General features: G+C 36.3%; 1 protein-coding gene across 1 annotated transcript in view; it reads left to right on the forward strand.

Moving 5' to 3' along the window:
* Nucleotides 1–8,108: 8,108 nt before the first annotated feature.
* Nucleotides 8,109–23,158, forward strand: part of CRISPLD1 (cysteine rich secretory protein LCCL domain containing 1) — a 28,321-nt gene continuing 13,271 nt past the window's right edge. The window contains exons 1-4 of the mRNA XM_070749199.1: nt 8,109–8,381; nt 10,096–10,404; nt 21,751–21,869; nt 21,986–22,118. Of these exons, the coding sequence (XP_070605300.1) occupies nt 10,153–10,404; nt 21,751–21,869; nt 21,986–22,118 (504 nt within the window). The 5' untranslated portion in view covers nt 8,109–8,381; nt 10,096–10,152. The remainder of the gene's footprint in view (nt 8,382–10,095; nt 10,405–21,750; nt 21,870–21,985; nt 22,119–23,158) is intronic.

A 23,158-nucleotide genomic window follows, 5' to 3' on the forward strand; every position in this document is an offset into this window, starting at 1 on the left:
TTTTTCCCCTTGAGCTACCAATTTTTTCCTTTGGTGTTGTTTTGACTGTTCACCAGTGACCCGTTTCATCATTCTTGCTGTCACTTGAGATAGAAGGGTTTGGTTCCAGCTGCCAAGCAGCCAAATAGATAACTGCTGCCAAGGACTTATCACAGTATCTACCTGAGGCCACATAAAAATTAAAGAAAACAAGCTGCAATATTTCAACCGTCTCCCTGAAGACTATTTTTTTTAAAAAAAAGCCCAGTGGAAATGTGAATAGCTAGGAAAAATATTATTTGTAGTTTCTTCCTGGTTGTGAAAGACAAAAAAAGTTTTATTCTGAAGCTGGTTTTTGTGTGTATGCATATATGTGTATTTAATAAACCAAAGCAAATTACTATTTTGACAATGAGTTCCCACTATCATGACTAACAGGCTGTATTAATGCCCACAAGTAACTAGGCTAGTTAAAGATCTAGCAGTTTATATACATTTGTCTTATTTGGGGAAGGTTTTTTAAATATATATATTTATTTTTTTTCTCCACAATTTCCATATTTATATTTCAATGCATATACCTTAAAATATATCGGTAGCATACTCAGTTATACATTTTTATCCAATCAGCCATAAATCAATATCCTATTTTGCACCTATTTTATACTGCTGTACATCAGTCTGTTTCTCTTGATTTCTTAACATTCCCGTCCTTCTTTCTCCATCTCCATCTCGTCCTTCTACCTTCTTACTCCTTCTCTCCCCCTTTCTACCTCCCTCCACTTCTTCTCTTCTCCCTTCACCTTTCCACTTCCTCTTTCTCCCTCTTTACCTTTCCCTGAGTGATTCTTATCCTATTATTTGTGGAAGTTAGTGGTTTTATAGCTCAGTGAAACCCCAAGACCCTAGGAAGTTTCATTCTGAGTAGAGCATTTAGCTCAGTGGCCTAAATAGAAAAAAAAGATGTGGTAGAGCTATAGGTGGTTTATAGTGGAGGGCAGCTAAGATGATCAAAGGGCTAGATAAACTTCACTTTAAGAAAAACTATGACATTTAGAATAGAATTCTTCCTGGTATGGAAAAGTGGACAATAAGAAGCTATTTTCCTTTCTCAAAATAGATCAACCAATGAAGTGGAATTCTGGAAAGAAAATATTTTCTAGGCAACATGTAACTCTTTGGAATTCACTATTGTGAAATATGGTACTGACCACCAGATTGGATGGCTTTAAAAAAGTTTGAACCGATCCTCAATTCTGGAGATCAATAGTTATTACCCCTGATGGTGGTGTGACTGTCCCTGAAGCAGAGTTGGGTTCCTACTGGTTCGGACTGGTTCTATAGAACTGTTAGTAACTTGGCAGTCTGAGTTGCTGGAACCTGCACCAACCCAGGCCTGCCATGCCCCCAAGCTGGTTCTCTTGGTGGCGCCAAAGATGCCACCATCTTGGTTTTTTGCTTCTGTGCTTGTATAAGGTTTTTTTAGTACTGTGCATGCACCTATGTGGAATGCAATGTACACCTGCCCACATGGTGCATCCCTGAATGAACCGGCAGTAACAGAATCCGTAACCCACCCCTGCACTGAAGGTGACCTACTAAGAGACTAATGGCTTCCTTGTACAGTTGGTTGGCCATTATGAAGACTAGTTGACTGCTAGTCCAGATTGCTGGACTAGATGGGGATGGGTCCAATCCAGCAGAGTATTACATACAGTTGTAAATTAAGTGGACATGGTGACCACTGACCAGGGAATGGATACAGTTATTTCTGGACTTAACAGTGTATCCAATCACTGGAAACATTTCAGTGATGCTGAATGTGAAATGCAGCAAAAAATTTTTTTAGCTATTCTTCTATTTGCAAGGGGGGGGGAAAGTTAGTTTTTAACCATGGCAACAGGTGTGGCATTTACTGCAGGATGTGTTGGGTTTGGAATTATATACCGGTAATTCATTTGTGTCCTTTTAAAAGTCAAGGGAATCAAGCTTACACTACAGTGCAGATTTCCCCATGGTTTCTTTAGCAAACTTTTCTTTCTCTCCAGCTCTGTTTAATTCAAACCAAGTGCTAATGTGTTTAACAGAACTGTTAATGTGTTTAATGGATCTGATTTCCACCCAGTTTTAAAGGGTTTTTTTAACCTTTCACCAGTACAAGGAGACTATATTATTAACTTAACCCAGATTTCAAGATCCAGCCAGTGTAAATAACCGAAACTCTTGCCCTGCTATTATGACATTTCTTTGTACATTTGGGCTTCCTGTGTGATTCAGGAATGCACTTCAGGACTGTTCCTAAGAATGTCTTTATGCATGCTACTAATTATACACAAATGGCCTGTATATAACATGTCTTCCAATTCCCCTCCCCCTCACTGTTTGTGCAATCAGTAGGTCACACAGGTGCCTACATGATCTGATCTTCATCCAATCATGGTGGAGATCGCTAGCTAGCTCTGCCTAGCCTACAATGTATAGATTAGCGTTTCTTATCCTGTAGTGCATGCACTACAAGTGGGACTCTAATGAAACCTGTGCGGTAAAATTTAAATATAATAACAGAACAACTGTCCATGCTTGCAATCATATAGATGAAAATGTCCACTTTTTCCCTTTCATAGGGAAGACTCAGACACAGGTAACTTAAGAGACTGAAGAATATGCAATTATACTGGGTCCCAGAAATGTGGTGGTGACTGCTGAGCAAGTGCCCTCCTAGCTGCCCATATATTCATCAGCCCTACCTGCTATAGTCCTCTTCTTCATCATGTCCCTGCCATTTTTCTGTATTTTTTTTTATGTTTGGACCTGTACCTCCATCCTTTCTTGTATAGCCTAAATGCATGAGATCAAGCATGAGATCAATGGAGGAGGAGGAAGAGGAGGAATACAGTACCAAGTTCAGTTTTGTGGATATGAAAGACATTGAAAGAAAACCATTCTGTTATGGCAGACATTACTGACAGATATGGAGGAAGCACACGATTCTGGCTGCATACTGTACTGGTGTCCAAAATCCACTGTTTGTCCTGCTCAGTATCTACAACAGTGATGGTGAACTATGGCACGGGCATGTATATGAGCATCTAATGGAAAAACTATATGTGCACAACTGCAAACATTCTTTTTTGATGTGCTAATAGTGTTAATTTGGAGATTAGAATTTTAAGTATTTTCAGGACAACACAAAGTGCTGCTTAACTTGATTGTTTACATAAAATATATGCAAGAAGTTTAGAAGATACAATATACTGTATTTACTTTGTACCTGGGTTTATCTTAACTCTACATACCACTGAAGTTTAAGTGCTCCCTTATAATTACATGCAGAGCAATCAATAATATCATGATCTCTCTTTGAGATGTTGCATCTTTGAAAATGCTGGTGCAGTCAGTATCTCCCAAATCTGTTTGATATGCTACGTGATTAAAAACATTTTATTGAGAATTGACCAGGTAGGTCAAATTTATGCAGTAGTATCAGGCACTGCTGATTTCACTTTTATGAATCTTAATCTCTGTCTTTGTTAAACATACAACGAAGCACAAAAAACTTCCCAAATATTAATGGAAAGCATTTGAATAGGTGAGAAATACTCACGAGTAGGAATTAATTGAACAATGTAACAACTTCTTGGTTCTTTACCCATTTTGCCAATGTTTAAAGTTTTTTTCAGTATATTCTTGCAAGTTTATTTAAGAATCTGATCAGCAAAGTAGTCTACGTTTTGCTTAAATATAATGCATTTAGTATTTTGGGGTAGCATGTTTTTCAGTGTGGGAGTTCTCATGAGGAAAGTGAATGTTTTATGTATGCAGGTTTTGTGGTTGTGCCACTGTGGGACTGTGGTTTTGGTGGTGATTACTAGTTCTCTTCATTGCCTAACATGCCTTTTTTACCACTTAAACAAGCAAGCTGATATTGTGGTGAGGCCAGAAGCCAAAGGATAACGAGTCAAGTCATATCAATATACAGAAAGCAATTCTGTGTATGTATATATATATTTATAATTAGTTAGTACTTTGGAGAAAAGATACTTTGTCCAGACTCATGATTCTAGTGGAAAAGAATATGAAAAGAAATAATCTTGTTTAGCAGTAATAAACTCTTAATGATAAAGTACAATTATTTTTGTTCATATTTTGTAAGTTAATTTGCCTAATTTATTCTTAAAACTATTCAATCGTATCAGAAATAAAATAATGTGTGCTTTTCTGTCTTAAAAGATGTTCACAACCATATATTAGAAAATCAAATACAAAAAAATTACTGCATTGAAAATTACTTTGCAAAAAGAATGTTTGGAAAGAATATGCACAAAATATACATACTTGAAAAAAGTGACCACAAAATGTCATAGTATGAGAATTTGTAATTAAAATGTTAGGTAAAAATATGGAATGGAATGAATGTAAAATTTGTAAAATGAAAAACTGAACAAAATCAGATTTGATGATTTTGCTATCCCTATTACTGTACCATAACAATGAACTTTTTTTTTAATTTTTAGCACAATATTTTATTTTTAGCACAAAATCATTACTGTTTGTTACTTGTAAAATTTTCTTAATTTTATACTTCCTTTTAAAAGTCATGAATAGTAACACTGAAGCACTGGGCTTCCAGTGGGGCTTAACTACAATCTACTGGAGGTATAGAGGTGGAATCATGGAGGTATAGAGGTTGACCCAGTGGGTCAACGCTAGATCTCCAGAGAAAGGATAGATTGTGTAATAACATACTTGTTCTCCAGAGAGCACTACCAGTAAGTAAATTGCAAGAAATGAAAATTTTGTGGCTCACTTGCAAGTTCTGTGGCTGGAAGATGTGAAATTCCATTGATGTTTTTAGCCATGATGAAACCTTTATGGACAATTACCCCAACCAAACCTAATTTCTTAGGCATACTTGGGATTATTTTACAGATTGAGACAGTGTCACCTTTGTTGCAGGTAGGATTGGCAAGTTACTTTTTGCTTTTTCTAGAATACAAAGTTAAAAGAGAATTTAAAGATTTAAGAATATTTGGAAAAAACTTTAATAAGATACAATTTGAAAAAGCTTGAACTGGACAGATATTTTTAAAATATTATATTTTTTTCTACAAAAAAAGTGCAGCCCTCACTCTGCTGGCTTTTTGTAAGGCCACTATACCGGCAGGACTGGGCCCCCTAAATCAACCACTAGCTTGTCCTTGTGCATGAATCGGTATGAATGACTACAACGTGTGTTGCTGAACTGTTTTTTGAGTTTTAATTAGGGTTTTAGAAATTACTTTGTTTTTTCTTGACTTCTTATAAATAAATAAATAAATAAATAAATAAATAAGCAAGCAAGCAAGCAAGCAAGCAAGCAAGCAAGCAAACAAACAAACAAATAGGAATATGTGTAATTGAATTAGGCAGTTGACTTTTAGGCAGTTGACATTTCGTTGGAATGATTTTACTTATGACTAAACAATGCAGACAATTGATGTGTTGCAGACAATTTGGTCTTACAAAACAAAAGATACAAGTAACACCAGCACTCTGTGCTTCTAATTGAAATTGTAGTGATGTGGATGTGATTACAGCATTAAAGGTGAAGGGAAATAAAAGAAAAAGCGGTTTTTCCTTTCTCTTTGTTTGTGACTTTCATTTTTGGATTGTAACATAACGGCTGTTTAAGACTGCTAATCCTGTGTTTCCCAAGATATGCCACAAGAGATGACCTAGTCAGAAAGAAAGATGAGAGGCTTTCCCTCAACGTCATCTAGGGCCCTCTCCCTCAGATAAAGCCGCCTTGCAAGCAGGCATTGCAATTGAGAGGCTCCAATGCCAGCAGGATTCTACCTGGCTCATTTCCAGTAATGCACTTCTGTCCCCATGGGGAGTGGAGATGCAGTGTGGGTAGTAAGTTTATTCATTGAATACTTAATAGTTTTTTTTATTGTCCTTCCTTCTCTAGTACGTAATATGATCCTTAATTACTTTTTTAAAAAAGAAATAATTAAATAATATGTTTAAATCAATTTTTATACCATTTAGTACATAAAATTAAGTTACAATCCCTTAAAACTTTATTAATGTGCCCATTTTTTAATCAGAATACATGAAATTTACAAACTAGAAGCAGAAATCAGACAAGAGTGCAAATGACTTAGAAACTACAGCTGATAAAGAATATAACAGCCTGCCTGTTGATTGGGAACAGAAGCTATTGCAGCATTACACCTATAGAATTCTTTATTGACCAAGTGTAATTGGACACACAAGGAATTTGTCTGTGGTGCATATGCACTCAGTGTATATAAAAGAAAATATATATTTGTCAAGAATCATGAGGTACAACACTTAATGATTGTCATAGGGTACAAATAAGCAATAAAAAACAATCAATGTTAATATAAATCCTAAGGATACAAGCAACAAGTTAATCATAAGGAGATGGATGATAGGATTGATGAGAAGACTAATAGTAATAGTAATGCAGCCTTAGTGAATAGTTTGATAATGGGTGAGGGAATTATTTGTTTAGCAGAATGATGATGCTTGTGGAAAAAACTGTTTGTGTATCTAGTTGTCTTGGTGTGTAGTGCTCTATAGCATAATTTTGAAGATAGGAATTGAAACAATTTATGTCCGGGGGTGTGAACAGTCAGTAAATATTTTCAAAACCCTCTTTTTGACTTGTGCGATGTACAGGTCCTCAACAGAAGGCAGTTTGGCAGTAACTGTTTTTTCTGCAGTTCTGATTATCCTTAGAAGTCTGTGTCTGTCTTGAGCTGGCACAGAAAGAACATTCTTTGTTGTGCTTTTTTTGATGATAGTTAGGTGACCATTTTAAGCCTTGAGATATGATAAAACCTAGAAATTTGAAGGTCTGTAATGTACTCTATACTCTAGTTATTCTACTGGTTGCTACTGGTAATAGCTTTCCCAGCCCAATTCAAAGTGCTGGTTTAAGTCTGTAATGAACCTCACAGCAAGATTTACCTTTGGAACAATCTCATCCTATTCTCATCTTATGGACTCATCAAGAGACACTATGGATACCAGCTTCACAGTGGTGAAGAAATGTGGACTTGATGGCACACTTTATGGTGGTCCCAACATTTTGGAAATCCTTTGCCTTCAGAGATGAACTTGGCCCTTCACTATAGCGCTGCCACAAGGTACTTAAAATTATACATTGCTCAGATAAGTTGTTGAATTTTTAGTAAATATGTCAATGCTTGGTTTTGCAATTTAAACTTGTTTAATCTTGGTATGATAATCCTGGTAATATTATTGTTTGTGTGTTCTGCATTTCGTGGGATTTCATTGCATTCTGTTATGCAAGGGGCAATATATAAACATTTAATAAATGACAATGATGTGATTTAATAAATGATTCAGTGATGTGAGACTTATCAATCAGTTTTTCATCCTCCAAAAAAGTGATATTGTACAAGCTACAGGAACAATGTGTACAGTAAAATATAAAATTGCCATTTTAGTAAATTAGATGTGTAATGTAATCACTAAATTAGTAAGTAGACTTTATCAATGTTCTGTTACTATGCCATAGCATTTAAATGGGAGAGGGTGGGGGGATGATCGCATTTTTATCTTGAATATTTTACTGCAAAGATAAATAATGTCACTGAATCCTGTCTTATCTTGAAGATCAGTAGGTGGCTTAGTCGTATTCTCAGTCTAACCCACCTGAATGGATTTTTGTGAGTGTAGGATGAGCGAGAGATGTATGTTCTGTAAAGTCAAACTGCACATGTGATGCACAATCAACACACCAGCAAGCAACACAACCCAAGTGCAACGGGGCCTTGGCTGCCTCCATTTTTTCGCAATAACATTTCGCTTGAAACCTCCTCAGATTCCCCTCCTTGCTTCCAGCCTGAATAATTTGCCCATTGACCTGTTTCTGAGAACAGCCTGGGCAACATTGGATCTCACCGAAAACTCTGCAGTGCTGAGTGGGTGGGTGAGTGGGGGGCGGATGATGTTGGTGGGTGGCACCGGAATCCCGTTGCCCACAAAACCTTTCCCCGCCTGGGATACTGGGGAGGAGTTGAAGAGCCCGGCCGCGTCACGGTGGGTGTGCGCGCCTCGGAGCTTGGGATAAAGGGCTGGCAGCGAGGAGCGCTCCGCTCCCCAGCATAAGGCTACCCCCTCAGAGGCGCGAAGCTCGCCCGTGCCGTCCGAGGGAGAAGGAAGACTTAAAGAGGCATCCCGCGAACTGCCGCTTGGCACAAACTTGGGAGCGCACAAGTTTGGCAACCGGCGCCTACGCGCTCCTCAGCAGGTCCGGAGATAGCCCGTCTTTTTCTGTCGCTTGGCTGCAAACGTCAACGGCGCTCCGCGCGACCTTCAAAAGCTGCGGAGTTCCACCGCGTCCCGCTCTCAGAAAGAGGCCTGAGGTAAGGAAAACCTTCCTTCTTGGCTCTCTGCTGCAAACGCGCGCCTGCGCAACAGTGGCCAAAGTCCCAATTCACAGCGCGATATCTCTCCCACCCCCCTTGCCGGCTGTTTGCATCCCCGTGAAAGAAAGCAGTCCTTTGAACCGAGGGGGGCGAAACTGCCTGCGCCTTTTTAAGCTTCTCTCCCACCCGGTGGCCTCCCTGGAGTTCGGCGTCGTTCCCAGAAACAGGAAAGAAGAATCATTGTCCCACTGCAGTGGGGGCCTGTTGGCTCCTGCGAACAGGATAGAGAATAAAAGAGAAGTGTGTGTGTGTCTGTGTATGTAGGGGTACTGAGGGGCTTTGATCCTTCTGTCAAAGTTGTTGAAACTTACAGATTTTTAAAGGTATTTTACAATTCCTTGTAATAGAGATGTGATTATGCAAAGCAGGGGAAAATGCATCTATCAAAGGTATATAAAACCTGTTTCTTTTATTTTTCATACCGTTTCTATGGTTGTGCCCACGTTCCATTCATTAATAAAATGCTCCTAAGTTCCATTGATGCCTGAGAGAATTGTACCTTCCTTATTGCAGGTATGCCGAACAATGCAGGTTATTTTTCTACTACAGCTCGGAGAGAACTCTAGCTGATCTTGACAAAACAGCAAGGGTTGCCTGCTTGCTTGCTTTGTCAAATACCTTGAATGTGAATTGGGACTAAAGCTTTGAAAATGCTCCTGAATTAGTTCTAAAAATAGAATGCTTTTGTTCAAACTTACATAAAGTTCAGATCAGTATTAAATACTTTGTGCCTTAACTGAAAGTAGTGTTTAGAACAGTACTTCCCAAACTTTTCCTTATTACCCAAAATCCTCTTATCAGAAAATCCTCTTTATTCAATATAAACACAAATATTAGCCAATTTAAATATCCCTGATATTTGTTTGTTTTTGCTTGCTTGCTTGCTTGCTTGTTTGGTTAGTTAGTTAGTTAGTTAGTTAGTTAGTTAGTTAGTTAGTTAGTTAGTTAGTTAGTTAGTTAGTTAGTTAGTTAGTAAAATACACAATAATACACAATGAAGGTTATAGTGGATATACTCGAAGTGAAATATATCAAGGAGAGAATAGAGGAGGAAATATAGGAATAAAATATATCAATGAGCATAGAAGAAAAGATATAGGGTTCATGTATCATTAATCAAAGAAAAACCACTTTCCCAAAATTTGGGATAATTTACTCAGATTTGTAAACCACTGAGTTGGACAGTTCATCACAAGTTTAAATGTCTTTTGAATGATTAAAAGGTAGAAATATAACCTGTAATGTTTTATATATAAATGTGTTTGGTTTGCAGTTTAAAATGATTATTTTTTTACAAAAATATTTTTCTGCAGACCTCCTTAGATAAGGTATTTTCTTTTTATATTCTTTACTTTCATAGTTCTTTTTAAGTTACATTTTTTTCAGAATAGATTTTGAAAGACAGTAGAATTGTAAGTTAAGTATATGTTTCTTTTTAAGTATTTTCATAGGAAATATTAGTTTCTTTCAAATAGAGCCACAGTTATGCATTTAAATAGTCCAACATAATGCTAGTGAATGGAGATGAAGATAAGTTGCCATTCAGAATCAATGCAAATATGGTCTCTCCCTCTTTGGTTATGACACTGACACAGCTGTACTTTCACTGCTATAAAACAGCTTGATTTTCTTTTGCCATTTCAACCAACAGATCTGAAAGAAGCTTTTGGTTTGGAATTAACCCTGAAGAGTTTTGACATCATTCATCATGAACAGTGAAGAATGGTTTAGAGTAACTGCTTTGCTAGTCATAGCTCAAGCAGTTTCTACTATGGTGCTTCCCAATGCAACAGTATTTGAGGACATGCTGGAAAAATACATGGATGAAGATGGTGAATGGTGGATTGCAAAGCAAAGAGGAAAAAGAGCTATCACCGACAATGATATGCAAAGTATCTTGGATATTCATAATAAATTACGGGGTCAAGTTTATCCCCAAGCTTCCAATATGGAATACATGGTAAGGGTCTGTTGTTCTTCATCTTAAGAAATTGTGTGAAGGGAATGGGCGTGGAGAAGAACAAAATGACAGAATGGTATCTACTTTTGAACAACGTAAAAATGTTACCTACTTGACATTGTATTGCTTTACAGCATTTTCATGAAGTTATTGTTGTGAGCCGCCCCGAGTTTGCGGAGAGGGGCGGCATATAAATCCAATAAATCTAATCTAATCTAATCTATAATAACAAAATAGAATTTCCTTTTCTTATCAGTTTCATGGTTTCTTCCAGAACTGTTAAAATGTTTTCTCAAATTCACATTCTCAAAAAAAGCAGTGAGATAGAAGTGATTTCTATCATCCTGTTGGCGTCTCCATTCACTTTAATTTTGGGAAGCGGGTAAGGAGGGTGGGAACTTATGATCACATGACTATGGCTGATTGTGGTGTGCTGCAAAGGCTACAATTTTGTGCAGATAAGAAAATGTAGTGGTGAAGAAAACAACAGTTGATAAGTAGACTGGCCAAGAAAAGGAGACAACTAGTATATGTGGACAACAAGGTAGGAGGGAAGGGAAGAAAAGGATGGAAAGGAATGAAAGCGATGAGTGGGAAAGAGAGACTGATAGCATTTGTGACAGTGAAAATTTTGAGTAATGTTGAAAAGGAAGATACATTGAATGAAATGAACAAAAGCAAATTGTGTTTATAAAAGAAAGGAAAACGGATGTAGGGGATTGAAGAGGTTTGATCTTACAGAGTAAAACTGATGAATATATTCATGGAAAGTGAAATATGCATTAAAGTTTAACTTTATCTCCTCCCCCCACTCCCCAATAACATGAGTTTGACAACCTGGAATAGCATGTATGAATAGAAAAATACTGCTGGAAAAAACTATTGTCAAAGAACAGGGAATGGTTAAGATCAGGGATGGGTTCCACTTACGTTCCTTATTCATTTGCATCGCATTGGAAGTGCATAATTTGCAAGGAAATTACCCTTTGCGCATGTGCAGAAGCCTTTGCACAAGCACAGAGGGGTTTTTGCCCGTTGCTTTACAGGATCAGCAGCAAGAGAACCGGTTCAGGGGTGTGGCCAGGTGGCCCTCGCTGCTGTTTTGGCGAGCAGGACCAAATTCTCGCCACCGGTACGGGTGAACCAGCAGCAAACCACCACTGGTAAAGATTGACATAACATTGAGAGAAGCAAAAGAATTTTAAAAAACGACAGTGTGATGTTCATGGACTTAAACAATCACTTCGCGAAGAAGGCTAAACAAGAATCTCCAGCAGAGTGAATGGAATTAAAAATAAATGGGGTGAAATAATGTGGGATAAAGCTGAAGCAAGGAAAGGATTATTTTAGATACATATGGGAAAGTTAGTGACATGTTGAAAACTGCAATACAAACAAAACAAATAATTGATAAAATGAGTCATAGATCCTGTGAGAATATTGAGAAATGGAAAGGCTGCATGTGTTGATGGTATAAGTGAGAAATGTTGAAATATAGGTGCATTTGAGACTTAGTTAATATATGCGTGGAGATTATGTTTGTTTCTGATGATGGGAAAATAGCAGTTACACTGAAAGTGTGATTAAAAGATCATTAGTAGTCTGCAGATGCTTACAAGACATCCACTCTCCCTACATTCTTGGGCCGAAGCCAGTTCACAGACTCATCTCATGAGTGCTGATTGCTGCATTGCTTTCTGCCTCCATAGAATGCCAACACTAGAATTCATTTGTGACTGACAACAGTAATTGATGCACTAAAGTTACAGCACAGATGTAGAGTGCATTCAGAAATCATACAAGAGTGGATAAGAAGTACCATAGCAAGAACAATAACCGTGAATGACCCAATCAGTTCATGAATAACCCTTGATAGCTAAATAATTGTGTTTTGGAACAGGAAGTTTGTAGTCAGAATTATTGTAATAGCATGATATGTATCAATTAAGTAATAAATGGATTAATTTTGGTCTAAAGGTTTAGGACAAAAATTTATTTTTAAAAAAGCATTTAAAATGGCAAAAATTGCAAGGGCAATGTAATAATCTGGCTTGCTCCCCAAATATGAACTTGCCTTAAAGATACGAAAGGAGAAAATGTTTTGGGAGATACTGGTAGTATCTTAATTTTATGTTAGTCTACCAGTGCGTACAATGTAAGATATTCTTTATACCAATGATAAAGTAGCAAGGAATAAAATGAAAACTACAGAGACGTTTTTAGGAAGTGCATTTTGGAAGAAGTTTGGAAAATGTCTGATTAAAATGAAATATGCTTATGATAGTGAGCAATATTTGAAAAGTAAATGGCATTTACATAGTTAGTAGGCAGGTGCAATTCAGATTTTTTTCTTTAACAGCCTACTATGAAATAAATGAATGTAGGAGAATGAACTTTTTAAAAAAGTATGATAAAATGAATAGGCTTTAGTGATGTATAAAATGGAAGGTTGGTTGAGAAATGTAATAAGATGATATACAATGGAAATAAACCAGGTAATAGAATTAATGATATGCTTAGCCCTGTTTCAATATTTATTAGGGAAGAAGACATAAAGAAGTGTTTAGAACAGGGATGTCATGCTCAAGGCCCGTGGGCTGGATCAGGTCCACAGGATGCTTATATCTGGCCTGTGGGACGACCCTGGAAACAGTGAAGGACCGGCCTGGGGTGCCTCTGCCAGCAAAAATGGCACTCCAGGGTGCCGTTTTCACCCTGGCCACACCCACCCTGCCTAGGCCTACTCAGCTTCCCGAGGTCAAACACAACCCTGATGTAGCCCTCAATGAAATGGAGTTTGGCAACCTTGGTTTAGAATATGTTGGCTGATGATGTATCCTTTGTATGCTGAATAAGTTGTGATGTTGACTGCAAACAGAAATGGTTTGTAGAGAATTTGAATAGACTGTTTCAGTTTTAGGTAGACTACCGTTCTAATGCTGCAACCCCTTAATACAGTTCCTCATGTTGTGGGGATCCCCAACTATAAGTTTAGTGGCAATTCTCCCAACAAAGCTTTAAGCCGATTGGCAGGAAGGTCGAGGGACACTCCTACTGTAAACTCCTAATTGGTCGAATTGTAAAAATATGTTCCAAGGCATCAGAATAGAAGCTTTAGTTCCTAACACTATGGTAAATTTGTCTTTTCCCATGGTCTTAGGCAACGCCTGGGAAACAGTCGTTTGACCCCCAAAGGGATCCTGACCCCCGGGTTGAGAACCAATGGTTTAGATAGATTGTTTCATTAAACAAAATGAATAGAAAGTAAATTTATCAAAACCCAAGGTAGCTGTGTTTGGGAGGGAAAAAAACAGAATGAATGCTTGCAAGTTGTACGTTTAAAAACTAGAGCAAGCAAGTGAATTTGTGCTCTTTAATGTGATGTTGATTAAAGATAAAGAAATAGATGGAAAATATACAAGCAAATGTTTGTAGAAAAGACCTGGGTCTTATGTGATCTATTATGAGGGAAAAAAGTGCATTAGAAGAAATTTATAGTGTATAAGTGTTATCTGCCCACTTGGTCAAATGGAAGTGAACATTGAGCATGTGAGGAGAAATAAATAAAAAAAGGTAAAGATTCAAAAATGAAGAGAAGATGAATGAAGGAATATAGTGACTAATATAGAGAAGAATTGTTGAGATGGCTTAGTCATATAGATGGAATAAATGGGTATTGGATCACAAAACAAATATATATGTTGAAAGAAAGTAGAATGGATCATAACATACAGTATGAAGGAACAGTGAATGGGTTGAGAAGTTGCAGATAAAAAAAATCATGCTTGGAATTGATGAAATCGTCAAAAAATATGTATGAGAAATTTAAAGAATGAACAATACTCTCTAAAGAATGTAGTTTTGACAGAAATAGACATTTTTATAAGAATAGAAAAGAATTACAGTAAATGGTGCCTCAGTAAACTAGAGATACATTTTCTTTTCTTATGTCATTTGCCTTCAGGATTCACACCTGTCAGGAACACAGTAAGTTTATATTGCACATGGCCCCTTACTACATATAAAGCTGAACAGTCTCCTATCTGAAATATTCCTTTTCTATCTTACACAATGTTGGTGTCTTTGCCAAATGGAAAAGAGTATTCAGAGTAGAGAAAATGATGCTAGAATTGAGGAGGAATGACTGCAGTTGACACAGTTATTGAAACATGAGTTTTATTGACAGTATCATAATGCAGATAAGATAGAAATATTGTTTATCAATAGAGTTTAAAATAAGCTATAGATTTCAGTCCACTTGTTCAGAAGCAGAGGTGGCATATCCTTCACTTAGATAAAATGTCTTGGGCTGGCTTGGTTTCCTTTTTAGAATGCGTGTGAAATTTTTTCTTCATTTCATAATTGGATAGTAGCTGTTTGGACTATTGAGAAGCATATATGTCAACAATGTTTAATCATATGAGATGAAGATACACACAGACACACACACGCACACACACATATCTAAAAACTTATGCACAGATACACACATATATTAAAACATCAGAATGTAATTAGTTTATTTTATTTATTTTATTTATTTATTTATTTATTGGATTTGTATGCCGCCCCTCTCAGTAGACTCGGGGTGGCTAACAACAATGATAAAAACAGCATGTAACAATCAAATAATAAAACAACTAAAAACCCTTATTATAAAAATAAACATACACACAAACTTACCATGCATAACTTGTAATGGCCTAGGGGAAAGGAATATCTCAACTCCCCCATGCCTGGCGGTATAAGTGAGTCTTGAGTAGTTTACAAAAGACAGGGAGGGTGGGGGCAGTTCTAATCTCTTTATTTACCTAAAACAATGAACAGGAAGAAACAAGCTAAACTGAAAAAAGCGGCAATGACTTTGACCCTACATTGGGGTGTGGTGACCTAGCAGTTAAGGCACTGGACTTGTGGACCACAAGTTTGGCAGTTTGAGACCCAAGCACCATGTGCGGTTTGGCGCTCCAGTTCTTGTCCCAGCTTTTACCAACCTTGAAAGCATGCAAATGCAAATAGATAAATAGGTACCACTTCAGTAGGACAGTAACAACAATCCATGCTTCTTGGCATCAGGCTGGTCACATGGAAATGTATTGGACAACCCTGATTCCTTGGCTACAAAATAGAGCTGAGCATCCGCCCGCTAGAGTCAAACACAATTGGACAGGAGAAATATTTTTTTTTTAAAAAAAATATTGGTTTACTTTCAGAGCTTTCGGTGAATGTGTGTGAATCAAAATAATACTGTAACCACATAATTCAGAGGTATTCAAACTTGGCAACTTTAAGACTTGTGGACTTCCACTCCGATTTGGCCATTTGAATTTGTAACAGTACTGAAAAATCTGTTCCATCACTGGAGTCTTTTAAGAAGAAACTGGACAGCCACTTGTCTGGAATGGCATAGATTTTCCTCTTTGAGCAAAGTAAATCTGGGGGCTGGACTAGAGTGGGGGTAGGGTCCCTTCCATATCTGTTATTCTATTATTCTAGTGACTTATGACTCTTTCATATTTATGACTGTTGCAGAATCCCCATGATCATGTGATCAAAATTCAGACACTTGGCAACTAATATATATATTTACGTTAGATGCAGCGTTCCAGGATTATTTATTTATTCATTTATTCATTCATTCGATTTTTATGCCGCCCTTCTCCTTAGACTCAGAGCGGCTTACAACATGTTAGCAATAGCACTTTTTAAACAGAGCTAGGCTATTGCCCCCACAATCCGGGTCCGCTGACCTTCAGATCTACAAGTCAGCTTCAGTGGCCTGCAGTTCAGCACTCTACCTGCTGCGCCACCCCGGCTTCCTATGATATGATCACTTGTCAAGCAAAGTCAGTGGGGAAGTCAGATTTACTTAATAACTATGTTACTAACTTAACAACTGCAGTGATTCACTTAATACATGTGGCAAGAAAGGTCATAAATGGGACAAAATTCTCTTAACAACTGTCTGGGCTCAATTGTGATTTTAAGTTGAGTATTCCTGTAATAATATCCAGGCTAAGGTTTTTGTTCAGAAAGTCCTTAAATACAATTAAGGTAAATAAAAACCTTTTCTCAGAAACAATAGTACTGGGCAATGTAGAGTAGTCAATGTGGATATTTGTAACTGGATATGTTTTTTGGTTTGCTAAGATTATTTTAATCCATTTTGGGCAGGAATTTACTACAATCAGTATGAAGTATTAACTGTAGCATTTCGGCAACGTTCCAAGAGTTAGGATTAGGCACATGCATTACAAATTAATACTGTAGGCACTTCTGTTCATTGGTCCCTTTATTTTTAGAAGCAGACAATCTAATATTTCACATTCCCCCTCCAAAAAAAATATATATGTTTCTATTAATATTTATATTGTTAGAAGAGTAAATTATAACTGAGAAGAATTTCAGTATAGGACAGGGTTTGATGTAAGTAGATAAAACAGCTTTTCTGTAGATGTTCTTTACTGAATAAAAATCAATAGTGTTTTTTCTTCTCACCATCTCTTCCTTCCTGCAAATAACAGTTCCCATTTTAAACTACAAGATATCCTGGCTTGTGAAGTGACTGATTTTTATATGTGGCACATTTAACCAGAAACTATTTCAAAGTGAAAATTATCTTCCTCCTTGGCTTTCTTGTTTCCTGCTCAACTTCAAAGCTTAGTGGAAGTGAATGAGATAGAGTGATACCTTTTCTTACTAACTTAATTGGTTCCGGGACGAGGTTCGTAAGGTGAAAGGTTTGTAAGACGAAACAATGTTTCCCATAGGAATCAGTGGAAAACCGATTAATGCATGCAAGCCCAAAATTTACCCCTTTTCCAAGCAAAAGCGCTGATGGGATTCCCCTGAAGCTCCCCTCCATGGGAAACCCCACATCTGGACTTCCGCGTTTTTTGCGATGCTGTCTGGAAATCCCAGGATTGCAAAAAACAGAAGTCCGGAGGTGGGGTTTCCCAGCGAGGGAAGCCTCAGCGAAATCGCACCATCGCAAAAATGTGGATGGCCGGAGACAGTCACTCATGGCCTCCATGCCTGCCAGCAGAGGTAGGTCTTTAAAGCTTTATGAAAGACCAGGAGGGAGAGGGTAGTATGTATCTCCAGAGGGAGTTTGTTCCAGAGAGCCGGGGCCACCACAGAGAAGGCTCTTTCCCTAGGCCCTGTGAGTCGCCATTGTTTGGCTGATGGGACCTGGAGAAGGCTGACTCTTTGGGACCTAACTGGCCACTGGGATACATGAGGCAGAAGTCGGTCGCAAAGATAATCTGATACTAAGCCATGTAAGGCTTATGTAATGACTGGCATTCACATAATGACCGCGGCATTTACTTAACAGGCATAAAAGAATTTTAAACATCAAGTTTGGTCATGTGTTGCCACGATTTATGACCAATTACTTGCAATTGTAATTTCTGGCTCAAATATCACCAGTAACTATCTATAAATGCCATAATAAATTTTTTTCATACAGATTTGTATATATGATGCAGTGCAGCAGAGATTTCTTTTAGATTGTGTTTCATTTATAAAAATTAAAATATATATAAATATTTGTACTTTCTAAGAAAAAAACAATCTTTTCTTAAAACTGTTTCCCAATAGGTTAGGGGTCCCAGTATGTTTAATGATCGATAAACAGATTAATATTCTTTCTAAACTTTTAAAAAGTTTATTGCCACACAATTTGCACAATAAAAATATAATTTCTTTTTTATGAGAAACATTTTAATATAGTGAAACTAATACTGTATCAATTATACATTCTCATATTAATATAAATCCATTAATAGGTTCTTGCATCTTAGCTGGTTTGCATCCAATTTAACCCTATGTTTCAAATATAGGAAATTCTTTTCCTCAAGGCTGTTTCTGTACTTTAGATAAATGTATAATTAAAATTAATACTGTCGTATTTTAGCTTTCTCTATATTTTAACAAACAATAAAGAATATACAGTAGTGTGTTTTAAAAAAGTAAATATCAGCCATACTGTACTGTACTGTACTCTGATATTTACTTTACCACTCCATTTCTTATATATAGAATGAATACAACATTGAGGCCTTATATCATGCCACAGTAAATGTTTACTTCTGTTGGTGCCAACTGTATGCCTTACTATACTAGGTATGAATCTTACCTTTTTATTATAGTTTGCACATTTTACATCTACCTCTGAAAGTGTTCTGTTTCTGTTCTATATTCCAAAGACTTCTTTGTCAGAAATACCTTACATATAGATTAAAAATTGCTGCACTCACATTTTACAAAACTACTCTGTATGCACATCGTCTTATTACTGCTATATAAATAACTGGGCAGATACAACATATAAAATATCACATGTATTTTATCCACAGCAACACTCATTACAGGCTGAGAATTCATCAAAATGTCAAAATGTGTGTAATGTATGCTTCACCCCTTACATCTTTATGTGTGACAAGCACGAAAGGGATGGGCTTTGTTTCATATTATAACATATTTGTGTCATTTGCCTTCTCTTGACCTCTCCACAGATGTCCTTCTCTATTTTGTAAAAATGCTTTAAAAAAATTTCTCAAGATTTTCACTTCAAAGTGAAAATTGTGACCTTTGATGAACTGAACATAACTTGGTATTTTAGGATCTTGAGTTATGTTAGTAATTCGAATGGTAGGATTTTCTACATAGGCACTAGAGAATCTATTTAAATAAGGGTTGCCCTCTTTACATCATTTTTTAAAAATTGAGTAAGATGGCTATTGAGTTTTGATATGCATTTTATTCATTTAATAGATCAAGGGTGTTAAACTCGCATGATCATGGGGCTTCACAGAGACTTGGTGGCGCAGTGGTTAGAGTGCAGTACCGTGAGCTCCTTCTGCTGATCACCGGCTGCTAGCAGTTTGGCAGATCAAATCTCATTAGGCTCAAGGTTGACTTAACCTTCCATCCTTCCAAGGTTGGTAAAATTGGTCCCAGATTGTTGGGACCAATATGCTTACTCTCTGTAAACCGCTTAGAGAGACTGTAAAGCACTATGAAGCGGTATACAAATCTAAATGCTAATGCTACTGCTGTCCACCTTTGCTAAACCAGGTGTGGGCGTGGCCAGTGCATTACGCATCTGGCCAGTAGGCTGCAAGTTTGACACCACTGACCTAGATCATAGCTATGTTTGACTGTATTACAAGGCAGCCACCAATCTCAGCTAGCATGGCTATCCTGAGACTTTTACTATCAGCAAACCTCTAACAAAACATTGGAAATAAAACAATGAAAGTTTATCAATAAATAATGCAAATAAAATGTAGTTTTTTATCCATGTGTTTTTGCTCTGCTTTTACTAATTTAAACTCAAAGGCTCTTCTTTCATCCAGCATATTCAGTTAGTTCTTTTTTTCTCTCCTCTGTTCTTCCCAAATGCTGAGAGCTGCAGGATATTTATTTACGTATCTTATAGAACTTTCTTCTTATTGTTTTATCTTTTACAAAAATATCAGGAGAATCATAAATTTACATGTAAAAAGCTAGTGTGTTATTAAACATATAACTATATTTGACATCTGTCATGGCCGAATTGTATTGAATGGTATGCATTTGTGTTGCTTGGATTGTTTGAGTTTATCGTTTTAAATATTTATATTAGACTTCTTTTTATTGTATTTGTATTTTTTATATTGTTGTAAGCTGCCCTGAGTCGTTTGGGATTGGGCGGCATAGAAGTCAAATTAAATAAATGAATGAATGAATATTTAAATGTGTTTTCTCTAGAAAGCACACACATTTACAGGATAACAGAATTGGAAGGTACCTTAGAGGTCTTCTAGTTCAACCCTACTGCTTAGGAAGGAACCCTATACCATTTTAGACAAATGGTTGTGCAATATCTTCTCAAAAACCTCCAATGTTAGGGCACTTACAACTCTTGGAAGCAAGTTGTTCGACTGATCTAACTGTCAGGAAATTTCTCCTTAGTTCTGGGTTGATTCTCTCCTTGATTACTTGATCAGTTGACTGTCTTCAGGTGCTTTGGAGAATAGGTTGAACCTGTCTTCTTCATGGCAGCTCCTTGGAACACTGCAGGGGTGGATTCTAACTTACCTAGCTGCCAATTCACTTTCTCCTGGGTTGGGTATATACACATACACACACACACACACACACACACGCACACACACACACACACATATGCACATACATGTTTCAATTACTGTTAGTCATGGATCAGAATTCAGAAATCTTTTTGTGTTTGTTTTGTGCCAGTTTCATTCTTGTTGTATTGGCCAAGCAGTTATGAAATTTCAGCTCAAGCTGCTTTCTAAGTTTACAGGGCATTAACAAATTAAAATATTTAATATCTTGTGGTATATAGTTGCAGGAACAATCTTCAGGGGATCTAAAATATAGGGACACATTTATGAAAAAAGTTACTTTTTTTTCTTCTTCTGCTGCCAGTCTTGTGTTCTTGTTTATGAGAAAAGGCTTCCTGTTTTTTAATTGTTTCTTTCTTCATCGTAAATAAAAATTAAATTGAGGATTGCCACATCTATAGACTGATGAAAGGAACATTAAATTTCTTCAGACCAGTATCTACTTCTAGGCAAATACTCAGCAATATTAATGATATCTGGTCATGAGGTTAAATATTAATGCTGGAAATATTTTTTACTTTCTATTAAAGATTGTCTAAGATTACCATGATGCAACATTTGGGTTATATGGTATATATTATACAGTGTTCCCTCAATTTTCGAGGGGGATGCGTTCCGAGACCGCCCGCAAAAGTTGAATTTCCGCAAAGTAGAGATGCGGAAGTAAATACACTATTTTTGGCTATGAACAGTATCACAAGCCTTCCCTTCACACTTTAAACCCCTAAATTGCCATTTCCCATTCCCTTAGCAACCATTTAGATTATTGTTCACCATGTTTCTTTATTAAAGTTTATTAAAAAAATATTTATTAAAGGTGGACAAAAGTTTGGTGATGATATATGATGTCATCGGGCAGGAAAAACCGTGGTATAGGGGGAAAAACCACAAAGTATTTTTTAATTAATATTTTTGAAAAACCGTGGTATAGACTTTTCGCGAAGTTCGAACCCGCAAAAATCGAGGGAACACTGTATACTATATAATGTGGATTGCATAGATACATTGATAGAAAGCTTTTTTTGGAAGAAATAAGTTAGATTTGATGGATACTTTTTTCTAATATACTTATACAACACAATATATTTTAATAGAAATTTTTCTTAAATTTTAAAAAAAATGTATTTGAGAGATGAGTAAAATATTAATAATGTTAACATATATTAGAACCACATCATGTTTATCTTTTCTCTTAATCCTTAAAATGTAGACATGGGATCCAGAGTTGGAAAGATCTGCTCAGTCCTGGGCTGAGACATGTCTTTGGGAGCATGGACCTGCAAGTCTACTTCCATCCATTGGTCAGAATTTGGGAGCCCATTGGGGAAGGTAAAAAAAATCCAAAACCCATTAAGCTACTCTTACTTTAAAAGGGGGAAAAAGCATTGTTTCTTTTGTAATATATACTTGAATGATTTGGAAATTTCTTCATTATTTTTTTATAGATATAGACCTCTAACATTTCATGTCCAATCATGGTATGATGAAGTGAGAGACTTTACTTACCCATATCCCCAAGAATGCAATCCTTATTGCCCCTATAGATGTTCTGGTCCTGTATGTACTCATTATACTCAGGTGAGTGTGCCTTTTTTAAAACGAATAATAGGGTTGAATTCATTGTGTTGGAATAGTAGAAATCAAGTGATGATGTAAGTCACATGAAGTTGGTATCTGTGTTTAAAAATATTTCCCCATTTTTTAAAAGTAGCTTGCTACAATGTATTATCTATTTTTTTATTTCTATATGTTACCATTGCAAATAACTTTTTCCTAAGAAAACATTCTGACATGAATTTCTTGGTATATATCAGGATATCTATAGTAATCTATATGCTACCATAGTAAAGTGGTTGATGAATGAACCGATGAACTTGCAGAATGAGTTATTTTCTGAAATGAATCAATTAGATAAAATTTTCATGTTCGTTTGTGTGCTTGGAGCAAAATACAAATTTAACAATTTTGTTAAACAAAACTGAGTACGTTAGATGTTTCTCATCCTTACATCTGAATAACAATTTAATATTGTATTACATTCATATTTACCAAAAGCAATAATAATTTAAACTACAAATAATATAATTAAAACATGTATTTTAAATAAATGTATTTATTTTTAAAACGTATAATTCCTTCCATTTTAATAATAAAAATTGTTCTCATTTAGCAATTGTCTTACTTAGAGAATATTTCACAGTTATAAAAGTGATGAAATAACTTTACAATCAAATCTTCACATTTATGTTTGCTGCTTGAGCATATCAGTGGGTATTAATGGAGATCCTTATATTAAACCTTTTTTCTCTTTATGAAATAACAACTTTATGAAATTACATGTATTATGGTATTTATTCAATTTGTATTGAATGTAATAGATAAATAATAATATTTTTATGTTTATTCCTCCATTTATATTTAAACAGATTTCCCCGCTTAGTTCTTCAAATTGTAAAAGTCCAGTTCCTGTCAAAAAGCAATTAAACATTGTCAGAAATAGCCAACATTCCCAATCCCAATTAGAAAATAATTAAGCATCTCCAGAAATAGAAACTCATTATTTTAACTCTGAACAAATACATTTATTTTTTATTCTTTCTCCTTTCTTCCAGTGATCT

Source organism: Erythrolamprus reginae, chromosome 3 (assembly GCF_031021105.1).
Source record: "Erythrolamprus reginae isolate rEryReg1 chromosome 3, rEryReg1.hap1, whole genome shotgun sequence".
Lineage (NCBI taxonomy): Eukaryota > Metazoa > Chordata > Lepidosauria > Squamata > Dipsadidae > Erythrolamprus > Erythrolamprus reginae.